The sequence below is a fragment of the Muntiacus reevesi genome, chromosome 1, assembly GCF_963930625.1.
Source record: "Muntiacus reevesi chromosome 1, mMunRee1.1, whole genome shotgun sequence".
Taxonomy (NCBI): Eukaryota; Metazoa; Chordata; class Mammalia; order Artiodactyla; family Cervidae; genus Muntiacus; species Muntiacus reevesi.
In genome coordinates, this window is record NC_089249.1 from 29,152,432 (window position 1) to 29,163,912 (window position 11,481).

An 11,481-nucleotide genomic window follows, 5' to 3' on the forward strand; every position below is an offset into this window, starting at 1 on the left:
CTGCTTCTCACTCTACTTTTCCAGCTCTATTAGTATGAGAAGCCCCTGGGCATGGGAGGAACCAGGCAAATACTTAAGGAGAGAAGAGCCAGGGGGATCCCCCCACAGTGGTCTTAGGCTTGGCTCTCCTCTAGTTGTCTTTTGTATGTAAGAACTCCAGGAACATTGAGCATATGTTCAATTCAGGCCCACGTGCATGAGTGTTTGTGAGAAACACAAAATAATTTCATATAATTATTCCAACAATTTCATTAATTCTGCAGATAATTTCAGTAGTAATAAAATTCATTTCCTATATTTAATATTACCTGCTCCATGGTGCTAAGCAAAGTCTAGTAAGTATATAAACTTCTTGAGTGGTGCTGCATACATAAAATATGATTCATGTGTATGTTTACAACCACAAAGACACATTAATTTGTAGCCTATAGAAAGACTGAAGTTCTTTTACGAATTAAACAGAGACACTTGTGCTAACTGCTGAAGATGCAACTAGAAAACCCAGCCTTCTATTCTGGGATCTTAAACCTGGTGCCTTCAGCAAAGAGCGTTATCAATGATGTGAAGTCATATTTGGCTTCTGGTGAATAGCAGTGGGGTTTTTCCTCCTAAGATGCTCCTGTGAGGTGGTGTGTCTTCTTCCTGTGATGTGCCTGGCAACACTAACCTTTCTCCCCTGAGAGCAGTGTGCATGCAGAGCATGCGAAGCAGGGGCTTCACACATCCCTGATCTATCATCTCCCTCTAGTCCATGGCCCCTGTGGCCTCCACTTTGATTTTAGCATCAACCCTAAACTTTTTCTAATTTCTTAAACTGATTCATGAAGGTTTTTTTTTTTTATGTAAAATGATATAGAATGACCAAATTCTTGCCCACTACCCAAAAGAGAGGTGATTAAGAAAGGCCTCTCTCTGCACACCTCTACGGCAGGACAGGTAGGAGGCTCCACACCACTGGGCAGATCTGGGGCCTTAAAGGCCATTAGAGATGCAGGGGTAGTTTGTTCCAAACACCGCAGTCACCGCTCTAGGAGGCTGGCAAAGCTTGCAGAATCCTGAAAAGATAGGACACCTCTTCTCCACAGAAACTCTAACCCTCTCTGGAGAGTTCACTTTCTGTTGGAAATTTAAGACTTTGCAAACACCATGCTGCTGCTGCTGCTAAGTCGCTTCAGTTGTGTCTGACTCTGTGCGACCCCAGAGACGGCAGCCCATCAGGCTCCCCCGTCCCTGGGATTCTCCAGACAAGAACACTGGAGTTGGTTGCCATTTCCTTCTCCAATGCATGAAAGTGAAAAGTGAAAATGAAGTCACTCAGTCGTGTCTGACTCTTAGCGACCCCATGGACTGCAGACCACAAGGCTCCTCCATCCATGGGATTTTCCAGGCAAGAGTACTGGAGTGGGGTGCCATTGCCTTCTCCATGCAAACACCATAAGACCTTCCAAAGTCACAAGGTGACTATAATGAGTGTTGGGCTTAGAATAATTAGGCCGGGGTGACAGGAGAGGGGTGGGACCTGCAGTAGTGTTCTCTTTAATTAGAGTCCCAAATGATTTTAAGTGATTTCCCTACTTAACCAAAAAAAGCAATAGCAGCAGCACCCCCTCCCTCCACCATTAAAAGGAGAAAGATGGGTATCTTTAATTGAAAGCAAAGCAGCACAAAACTCTTTAATTATAGGCTCAAAGGGGCTTTGAGCTCATCTTGTAGCTTCTTGGCTTTCAGCAGGACAGTATTAAACCTTCCTAAAAAGATCAGACTCAACCTACTTTTAAACATATCCAAAGAGGGCATTCTAGTCTTCTGTTCCTTTGTTAGGGGAGTTTTTTTTCCTTTTCTAACCTCACCACAGGTAAGTCCCTATCACTAACCTAAGATATCACATTAGAGTTTGGCTTAGTTTGCTCACCGGAAGTATACAGCTGGACACAATTAGCCTTTTTCTAAACTGTACTTTTACTCTGTCCATCGGTATGAAATAACAAATTATGACAATTAATTAAGATATTTGGGTTTAAATCAATACGTTTGGGGCTAGATGCCAATGAAATCACTTACTGATTAAAGACTGCCACCCTTCCTTTTTTTTCATACCTTTTACTTTCTCTACCATGGGCTCCAATAGTCATGTCTCTCCCTTTCCCATCTCTCTTCTACACACACACAACAATAACAAATGTGCACCCTCCCTCTTAATGTAAATTAAGAAATATCCCTGAAACCACTAGTTAACATTTAGATCTTGCCCTCACTGTTCACATCCAGGGGTAACATTGAAGGACGAAGACATTGGAGCCCAATGTCTGAGCTTAAGTCCTAGCTCTGGCACCATGAGCATATTTTATCTCCCTATGTGTCTGTTTTCTCATCTGAGGAGAGGAGACAATAATACTATCTACCTTACATGAGTTACTACATTAAAAGCCTTTTAGAATGGTGCCCAGTACTCTAATTGTAAGTGCTATATATTTGTAGCTATTGCTACACCCTCCTTGCAGCAAAGTGACATTCAGAGGCATTAAATGATGCCTGATGTTCCAATAGGCAAAAGTCTGTGAAAGAAAAGGAGCAGGATTTTAAGTTTAAGGGGAGTGAAAAAGCAAGAGTGAGGTGAGAAATTTTAAAAGACAAAAAGGAAATAAGACAGCAAAAGTTATAGGGAAAGACTAAAGCAGACATTTAATGAGGGGAAAGGTAAGAAGAGAAAAATACAAGGTGAGGGGGGAAAAAGAAGTAAAAAGGAAACAAGAGTAAAAAGGTAGGCATGAAAAAAGAAGAAATGGAGGAATGAGAGTAACAAAAGAGACCAAAAATGAGAAAAGACTCCACTTAGAGCCTGAGCTATCAGAAAAAGAAAGGAGTGAAAGAGAAAACAGAAATGTTGGAACAGAAGAGATGGGGAAGAGAGGGAGATGAAAGTGGTGACAGGAAGGCTTCATTTTTCAGCAAGGCCTCTCTGTCTTTGAATTAGGGGAAGTTTACATCCAAAATTAACACACCTCTGATCGGCCAGAGTTCCTTCCCAATTCTTCCTATTGCCTTAGAGTTTGCCCCGGACTAGCTCCCTAAGGTTTGTCCTGGTCGGCGTCTGCCTTGCGTCTGGTCCGCTCTACCCTTAAGGCCAAGACACAGTCTTCACTGCGTTTTCCCTAAATACTCCAACCATCCTTTTCAAGTGAAAAATTAGCTCTAGAGCAAATATTTACACCCTATTCCTTCTCCAAACTATCAGAAACCTATAAGGGGTTGTGGTATTTCATCTTTTAAAATTATTCACTTTGAAACATTCCTTGCCCTCCCTTCTTTTTTTTTGGGGGGGGGGGGTGGTTATTTAGAACAAGAGGACAAAACGATACAGTGCCGCAGGGGTATGCCGCTTTTAGACCTACCATTTGTCCTTCCCACCAAAGGGAATTAATCACCCAATCACTTGGAAACGAGAGGCTGGCTCTAGGTATAAAAAATACGATCAGTATTTAACAGATACTTTTAAAGTATTATCATGATTAAATTGCCTGTTTGGTGCAAAATACGCCTCCCTCTTGGAGGAAGTCGAGAGACCTTAGAGGGCCCTCTGGGCAAACGGAGCGGACGGGCAGCGAGCGTCTGCTCACGCCGGGGTGAACCTGGGCCGCCGCCGCGGCCGCCGCCGGAGTCACGAAGCCAGACGCGGCGCGTCTCCGCCCAGGACCCGGGAGACTGCAGCAACACGGCCGCAGCCCCGGCGGTTCCCGGAGGCGGGGAGGAGACGCGACTCCCGCAGACACGTGACCTCCTCCCGGCCGCCGCTTCCCGCGACCCAGACTCGTCCCCGGAACCCGCGCTCGGCGGGGCGGGCCGGGGGACACGTAGCGACGGCCCCGGTCCCTGCTGCGCCCGGGTGCGCGTGCATTTCGGCGTACTTCGCCCCTTGATTCACGTGCCACTGGCAATAACGAATGTTTCGGGGATCACCCGGGAGAATGCAGGAAGGAAAGACGTTGGGTTTGAAATCGATCTACTTGATACAGATTAACATATCTTCTCTCCATCCTTGCCCTGGCAGACGCGAGTGGCGGCAGCGGGGCCAGAGACCTGGGGGTCCCGCAGAAGGCTCTTCCCCACGCTTGGTCTCCAAGGTCCCTGGCCCTCCGCTGCGCAAATGCGGGCACCTCCGGGTAACTCTCACTAGCAGTGAGTCATGCTCCCGGGATGGCTCTAGGGAAAGGTAGCCCTGCTCCGCTCGCCTGTGCTTTCCCCGCGCCGAGCGCCGCGGCTGCAGGGCGAGCGCGCGCGCGCACGGGTTCCCCGCGCAGTGATGTGGCAGCCGCGGCAGGTCGGATCACGTTGCTGGCCCTGTGCTGGTACCCGTTGGAGACAGGATTAAGGAGGGAGGCTTTGGAGGTGCCAGCGGTAGTAAACGTGGGCTCTGCACACTCCCGGCGTCGCTTATCACACGCGGGGGGAGGGGGCGGGGAAAGCACGCAGCGCCACCCGAGACGCGGAGGGGCGGCGGAGTTAAGCCCGCGAACGATACTGCTGCATTGCTTCTCCGCCGTCGCCCCTCTCTTGCCGCCCCATCCTCTCCCCTCCCTCCCCGCCGCGTCCCTCCGGGAGCGCCTGAGGCCCCGAACGTCGTCATCTGCGGCTGTGACTAGTGGCACCGCAATTCCGGCGGCTGCGGGAAGTTTGGGTGGCCCAGGGACACCGTGTGGCCGAAAGACACTGGGGTTGCGACAGTCTGTCCTAGTGGCTCCAGTTGCATTTATCTTATATCCTTCAGGGAGCGGATTTCAAATTGTCCCTTTTCGGGACAACCTCCAATCAGGGCTATAAGGGGTTCCCCCCCACCCAGGCCGCCCAGCGGTGAGCAAACAAGTTTCCAAATTGTCCTCTGGGACTGAAGTTGACCCACCGCGAATTCTCTTTCTCTTTCCTTTCTCTGGTCCAAACCAACAGCACAGTCGGTGGAAAGGCAAAAAGCCACGTTCACGTTCCTGAACCGTCATGACGGACGGGTGGAGGGAGTCGCACTTCCGAGGCGAGGAAGCCCCGGCGGCCCCGCACCCCGGGCGCCCCCTCCCACTCCCCAGCTGACTGCGCCGCCCTCGGGAAGATGAAGAGCTTGGCTGGAGTTGTTTTGCCTTTCCGGTGGCCCTGATCAGGTGTCCCCGCCCCCTCCCGCCGGTCGCCTCCCCTCGCAGCCCGCTCCCTGCGCCCCCTCCCGGCCCGGCCCCTCCTCCCCCGCCCCCCTCCGGGCTGGACCGCGGATGGTACGTTCCGCACGTGAGCTGGGTGCTGGTCTGGCCGGCGACGCGCGTGCCCTGTGGCCAAACACTGCCCGGAGTGAGAGCAAACTCCCAGCGCAGTGGGGCCGGCGCGAGTGTGCGTGCGTGTGTGTGCGTGTGTGTGCGAGAGAGCAAGCGCGGCGGGAGGGGGGGGACCAACTGCTTCACACTTTCAACACTGCACTGAAGAGGGAGAGAGAGAAAGAGAGAGACTGGAGACCTACAGATCCCCCAGGATCTCCCAAAGCTACCGTCCCACAGATTATAAACCCCAAAAAGCGAAACAGAGGAAACGGACAGCGGTTGAACATGGACGAAGGAATTCCTCATTTGCAAGAGAGACAGTTACTGGAACATAGAGATTTTATAGGGTAAGGTGCACGCACCCTTGCGAATATCTGTCTAGGCTTCAGTTTGATTTTTTTTTCCTCCTCCAGAAAGTGGTATGAAGCGGGCGAGGGCAGAGCCCCTCCCCGAATGGGTGCCTGATGCCGATTTCTGTTTTGCAGACTGGATTATCCCTCTTTGTATATGTGTAAGCCCAAAAGGAGCATGAAGCGAGACGATAGCAAGGTAAGTGTAGTTTCCGATGTTCCCCATAACCTGCCTGGGTAGTTAATTAGGGCCATTGATTTCACAGGGAAGCTCTGCCCGCAAATATATTCCAGCCTTTGAGCTTCCCCAACTGTGAATTTTAAGTGGTTTGTTGGATACTCTCAGGGGGAGATTAAACATCATACCTGAATTTAAATTGCATTTCAGAACAGCCCAGAGGAAAGAGGTGTCTTGGGCATAGTTTCTCACATAGTATTTGGGGGGGGGGGGGGCAGTATTTTTATATCCAGTAAGTGAATATTTAGCTTATCGTTTTTTCTCTTCCATGACTCTCATATTTGTAGGATACCTACAAATTACCGCACAGATTAATAGAAAAGAAAAGAAGAGACCGAATTAATGAATGCATTGCTCAGCTGAAAGACTTACTGCCTGAACATCTAAAGTTGACAGTAAGACGCACATTTTTATTCTTTGCTGTTCTCCGGGGTCGTGTTAATAGCCTGGTTCCACTCCCAAGAGATATAAGAATAAATGTAAATATCACATGCCTTACAACTTGTGCTATAGAGTTTCCTGCAAACTCAAGAATAGGTGTTCACAACTGAAGGCAAGAAATCATTTATAACCTGTATGGTGGAAAACTCAAGAAGTATAGGAATAGTACTTCTTTCAAGTATTTTCTTAAGTTGCTGTGCCGAATGGAGAGCAAGCCAAGCCAAATGTATGTTTTTAAGTAACCAAAGGCCCCCTTCTTTTTTGCATCATTGCAGACTCTGGGGCATCTGGAGAAAGCGGTAGTCCTGGAATTAACTTTGAAACACTTAAAAGCTTTGACAGCCTTAACGGAGCAGCAGCATCAGAAGATAATTGCTTTACAGAATGGTAAGTCAGTTTAGGGAGGCCAACCTACCCCCGATGAAGCAGGGCAACCCACAGAAGAGTAGTGTTAGGATTCTTCCCCCACCTCCATCTCCTTCCCAGGGCTCACTTTCATTTGTTAAATTGCTTACACTTTCCCTTCATTGGAAAGTGCCCACTTCCCGACGCATCCTAGAGGCTTCCAGCAGAATTCGGAGGAATCAAATTTTTATTTAAAGTGGTGGTTGCGCCCTCTCCACTTTGGTTTCTCAGCTGGGACTAGAGCGCCCCCCTGCTTCCCCACCCCCGCCACCCCTACTCCTCCCACCCCTCGGCAACCGGTGGATAATATCATTCGAATACAGAGGAAAAACCGAGATCACTTTAGTCAGTGCAGGGCCCACGTGATAAGCAGATGTTTCAACGTCGATATTTTTCTTCTTGCCTTCATTCCTCTGTTCCCTTCCCCCGCCCCCCACCCCTTCCTCATCCTAGGGGAGCGATCTCTGAAATCGCCCATTCAGTCCGACTTGGATGCGTTCCACTCGGGATTTCAAACATGCGCCAAAGAAGTCTTGCAATACCTCGCCCGGTTTGAGAGCTGGACGCCCAGGGAGCCGCGGTGTGTCCAGCTGATCAACCACTTGCACGCCGTGGCCACCCAGTTCTTGCCCACCCCGCAGCTGTTGACTCAACAGGTTCCTCTGAGCAAAGGCACCGGCGCGCCCACGGCCACCGCCCCCGCCGGCTCCGGGGCCGCCCCTTGCCTGGAGCGCGCGGGGCAGAAGCTGGAGCCCCTCGCCCACTGCGTGCCGGTCATCCAGCGGACTCAGCCCAGCGCCGAGCTCGCCGCCGCCGAGAACGACACGGACACCGACAGCGGCTACGGTGGCGAGGCCGAGGCCCGGCCGGACCGCGAGAAGGGCAAAGGCGCGGGGGCGAGCCGCGTCACTATCAAGCAGGAGCCCCTCGGGGAGGACTCGCCGGCGCCCAAGAGGATGAGGCTGGATACCCGTGGCGGCGGCGGCGGCCCGGGGGGCGGCGCGGCGGCGGCGGCGGCCGCGCTCCTGGGGCCCGACCCGGCCGCCGCGGCCGCGCTGCTGAGACCCGACGCCGCCCTGCTCAGCTCGCTGGTGGCGTTCGGCGGAGGCGGGGGCGCGCCCTTCGCGCAGCCCGCGGCCGCCGCGGCCCCCTTCTGCTTGCCGTTCTACTTCCTCTCGCCTTCGGCGGCCGCCGCCTACGTGCAGCCCTTCCTGGACAAGAGTGGCCTGGAGAAGTACCTGTACCCGGCGGCGGCCGCCGCCCCGTTCCCACTGCTGTACCCCGGCATCCCCGCCCCGGCCGCCGCCGCCGCTGCCGCCGCGGCCGCGGCCGCCGCCGCCGCCTTCCCCTGCCTGTCCTCCGTGTTGTCGCCCCCTCCCGAGAAGGCGGCGGCCGCCGCCGCAGCCGCGACCCTCCTGCCGCACGAAGTGGCGCCCCCTGGGGCTCTGCACCCCGCGCACCCGCACGGCCGCACCCACCTGCCCTTCGCCGGCGCTCGCGAGCCCGGGAACCCGGAGAGCTCCGCTCAGGAAGATCCCTCGCAGCCAGCAAAGGAAACCCTCTGAATCCGTGCTCCACTGAAGAGGGGACCAGGGGTCACGCGGAATAATCATATTAATAAGTTAAAACACCCTTAGCGTTTTTAAGGGAGGAAGTGTAAGAGATGCACGACAGGCTTTAAAAAAAAACCAACACAACACAGGTGTTTTGTGTACATGTGGAGTTCCTGTTTTGCTCACCCCTCACCGCCCGCTATCCTCACACACCTACATCCCTTTTCCCCCCCACAGCTGTCAAAGAACCTCATAGATACCGATTCTTTTCTTTCTTTGAAGAACTCCCCATACTAAGTTTGGCCTTCTTTTAGGCCACGTTCCATTCTCTTTTAAAACACAGAACCGAATTCTCGAGGAAGTGAGGACGGTCTGCTCTCTGAACCAGGGTAGGAGAAGGTAACGTGGAACCCCAGGTAGCTGGTCTCTGCCTGCGTCTCAGAGCTGTCCTGCCTGCTTTAGGAGGCTTTCCACAGGCAGAAGGAGGACCTTTTCGAATTCGACTTACTCTTCAGTATTTTATGATGTTCAGCTTTTTTAAAGGCGTGCATTTGTCGAAGAGGTGAGAGTGCAGGCGCTCGCGTTGCAACCCATTCTGAAGTGGTTTGAGTGGAGTCTCTTAGTACTTGCACTCGTTTAAGAGATGCGGAGTTGGGCCATGGTCGGAATTAAGTCAGGGAAAGAGATGGATGAGGAAGGCCAGAGTCATTCTCAGTACATTTGCTAGCACTTTATTGAGAAATTGACCGTGAATCAATTAACTCATCTTAATTTCATATATATACATATATATGTGGAATTGAGTGCCTCTGTTCTCACCCTGTCATTATTTAATCCATCGTTTCTAAGTTTGTATCATCTTCCTGTTAAAACAAAAAAGAATGTGCACTGAACTTTAAAAAGTCCAAACTGATTTATCATATATTCTGTTAATTCACAAAAGTGGAGGAGGAAGGCATGGACAGTTTCCTTTGGAAATGCTGTAAACATGTGGAATGGAGCCCTGTGAGGCCTTCCTATCTCCCAAGTCTATGTATTTTCTGGAGACCAAACCAGATACTAGATAATCACAAAGAAAGCTTTTTAAATAAGGCTTAAACCAAGACCTTGTCTAGATATTTTTAGTGTGTTGCCAAGGTAGCACTGTGAGAAATCTCACTTGAATGTTATGTAAGGGGTGAGACACAACAGTCTGACTATGAGTGAAGAAAATATCTGGGTCGTTCAGTCCGTTTGGTGCATTTGCTGCTGCTGTTGCTACTGTTTGCCTCAAACGCTGTGTTTAAACAACGTTAAACTCTTAGCCTACAAGGTGGCTCTTATGTACATAGTTGTTAATACATCCAATTAATGATGTTCTGACATGCTATTTTTGTAGGGAGAAAATACGTGCTAATGATATTTTGAGTTAAAATATCTTTGGGGGAGGACTTGCTGAAAAGTTGCACTTTTGTTACAATGCTTATGCTTGGTACAAGCTTATGCTGTCTTAAATTATTAAAAAAAAATAAATACTGTCTGCAAGAAACCAGCTGGTTTAGAAAAGTTTAGTATGTGAAGATAAACTAGAAATCATCTTTATATTCTAGTATTTTCAGCACTCCATAAATTCTATTACCGAAAATAAATATTGCCACGCTATTTTGTGATTTTAAAATTCTTACTAAGGAATAAAAACTTTAATATATGTATGTTATGAGATCGTCTAATAATTAAAAAGGCATAAGGGATGCTTGATTAGTTGTAAGATATCTAAGAATACAGGGATGAAGGTCATTTAGGATCTCAAATACCCAACTTTGTCTTTGGCTTGATATCACACATTTCAAATGTCTTGCAAGCCTCCAGGTTCTAGCTGTATCTACTTGCTTGTTCCCAATGTATTTACATGGAAAGTGCAAAAGAAAAACCTACCAATCACTCACCTAGTTTGTTTATGTCACGCCCAGTTTTCTAATGCCTTCATGATTGAGGGGTGTTTCCCTTTTCCTCTTTGACACCAGATAGCCTCTGCTATATGGCCTGGTGTTTCTCTTTCACTGGGTCCCATATAAATACTGTACCACTAGTATATCGGTATCTTTTAGCTTCTTAAGCTTTATAAAGTAAGTCTCTTGTGGGACTTTATTATGGAATTCAAGTAAAAGAAATAATTATTGCTAGACTTTTCTCAAGTTTACAATCAGATTTGTGATTTGATACCAAATGTGTGAAGGATTGTCAATATTTAGTTTCAATAATGTTCATAAACCTCTTTATTTCTTAGAGGTATTGAAATAGTCAACTTTTATGAGATGTAGAAAAAGTGCTCCCTCTGCTGACTTTATGGCAACCAAACTGCAAGTCATAGAAAGTGGAGCCGGAAGGAAGCTCAGAGAACAGCTGTCCAGCCCCCTGCATTTTAAATAGAAATGAAGCCCAGAGAGAGCAGATACCTGCCCAAGGTCACACAGCTACCCAGAGCAAGCACTAGAGGCCAGATGTGTTGTTTTTCCCAGTCAGTGAACTACTTCCCACTGTAGCATCTTCAACCAAATAAGCCAAATTTGATTGGGTAGCATTCAAATAAGCCACAGGAACAAAGGAAACAAATATTAACATTACAAAACTATGTAGGATTTTTGAGCATTTTAACTTATTGAACTCTAAAAAAATATTCAAAGCCAAAATAAAGGAAAAAATAGCATTTTGAATACTTTGAGCTACATGTTAATGACATGTAATAATACATTTTATAGCCAGAAGAGATACAAAGTAAGTCAGGATAATAAAATGTTTTAGCATTTGTATAGTTTTGGTGTAATAAAAGAAAAAACCTTAGGGTTGGATCAGATTTTAGAGAGTAGTTTTTTAGTTCAAATGCCTTTATACTAGCATGGTAATAAGATAAAGTTGCTGAGGATAGAGTTGCAAAATAATATTATCTGTACTGCATCTGAAAAATTTTATTTTAGTCATTGATTTATTTTAATGAACCAAAAGACAAGTCATTATAATTTGCTGAAGAGGATTCTATACCTATTGCTGTGAAGTTTAGCCTAGATCCTTTGTAGTATACGTGATTTTTCAATATATCACAAATACGAATCTTAGGTCAATAATGTTTTTACACATATAGTATTATACCAATTAATTTTATATACACAGAGCTCTTAGCAAAGTTCATATTGAACTGATAAAAATCCTTTCCTACCTCCAAA

At 48.2% G+C, this 11,481-nt stretch overlaps 1 protein-coding gene across 1 annotated transcript; it reads left to right on the forward strand.

Moving 5' to 3' along the window:
- Positions 1–5,134: 5,134 nt before the first annotated feature.
- Positions 5,135–9,909, forward strand: BHLHE41 (basic helix-loop-helix family member e41). The gene is made up of 5 exons (XM_065940080.1): positions 5,135–5,641; positions 5,780–5,843; positions 6,170–6,277; positions 6,599–6,710; positions 7,182–9,909. Exons 1-5 carry the CDS (start codon positions 5,253–5,255, stop codon positions 8,291–8,293), a joined length of 1,785 nt encoding a protein of 594 aa, XP_065796152.1. The 5' UTR covers positions 5,135–5,252; the 3' UTR covers positions 8,294–9,909.
- Positions 9,910–11,481: the final 1,572 nt, after the last annotated feature.

What these genes read in the sequence shown, in the direction of transcription:
- BHLHE41 (XM_065940080.1), top strand. Translation starts at nt 5,253, where the DNA reads ATGGTACGTTCCGCACGTGAGCTGGGTGCTGGTCTGGCCGGCGACGCG. An exon ending in TGAAGCGAGACGATAGCAAG is followed by an intron (nt 5,844 to 6,169) that starts GTAAGTGTAGTT and finishes TCATATTTGTAG; the next exon opens with GATACCTACAAATTACCGCA. An exon ending in GATAATTGCTTTACAGAATG is followed by an intron (nt 6,711 to 7,181) that starts GTAAGTCAGTTT and finishes TCCTCATCCTAG; the next exon opens with GGGAGCGATCTCTGAAATCG.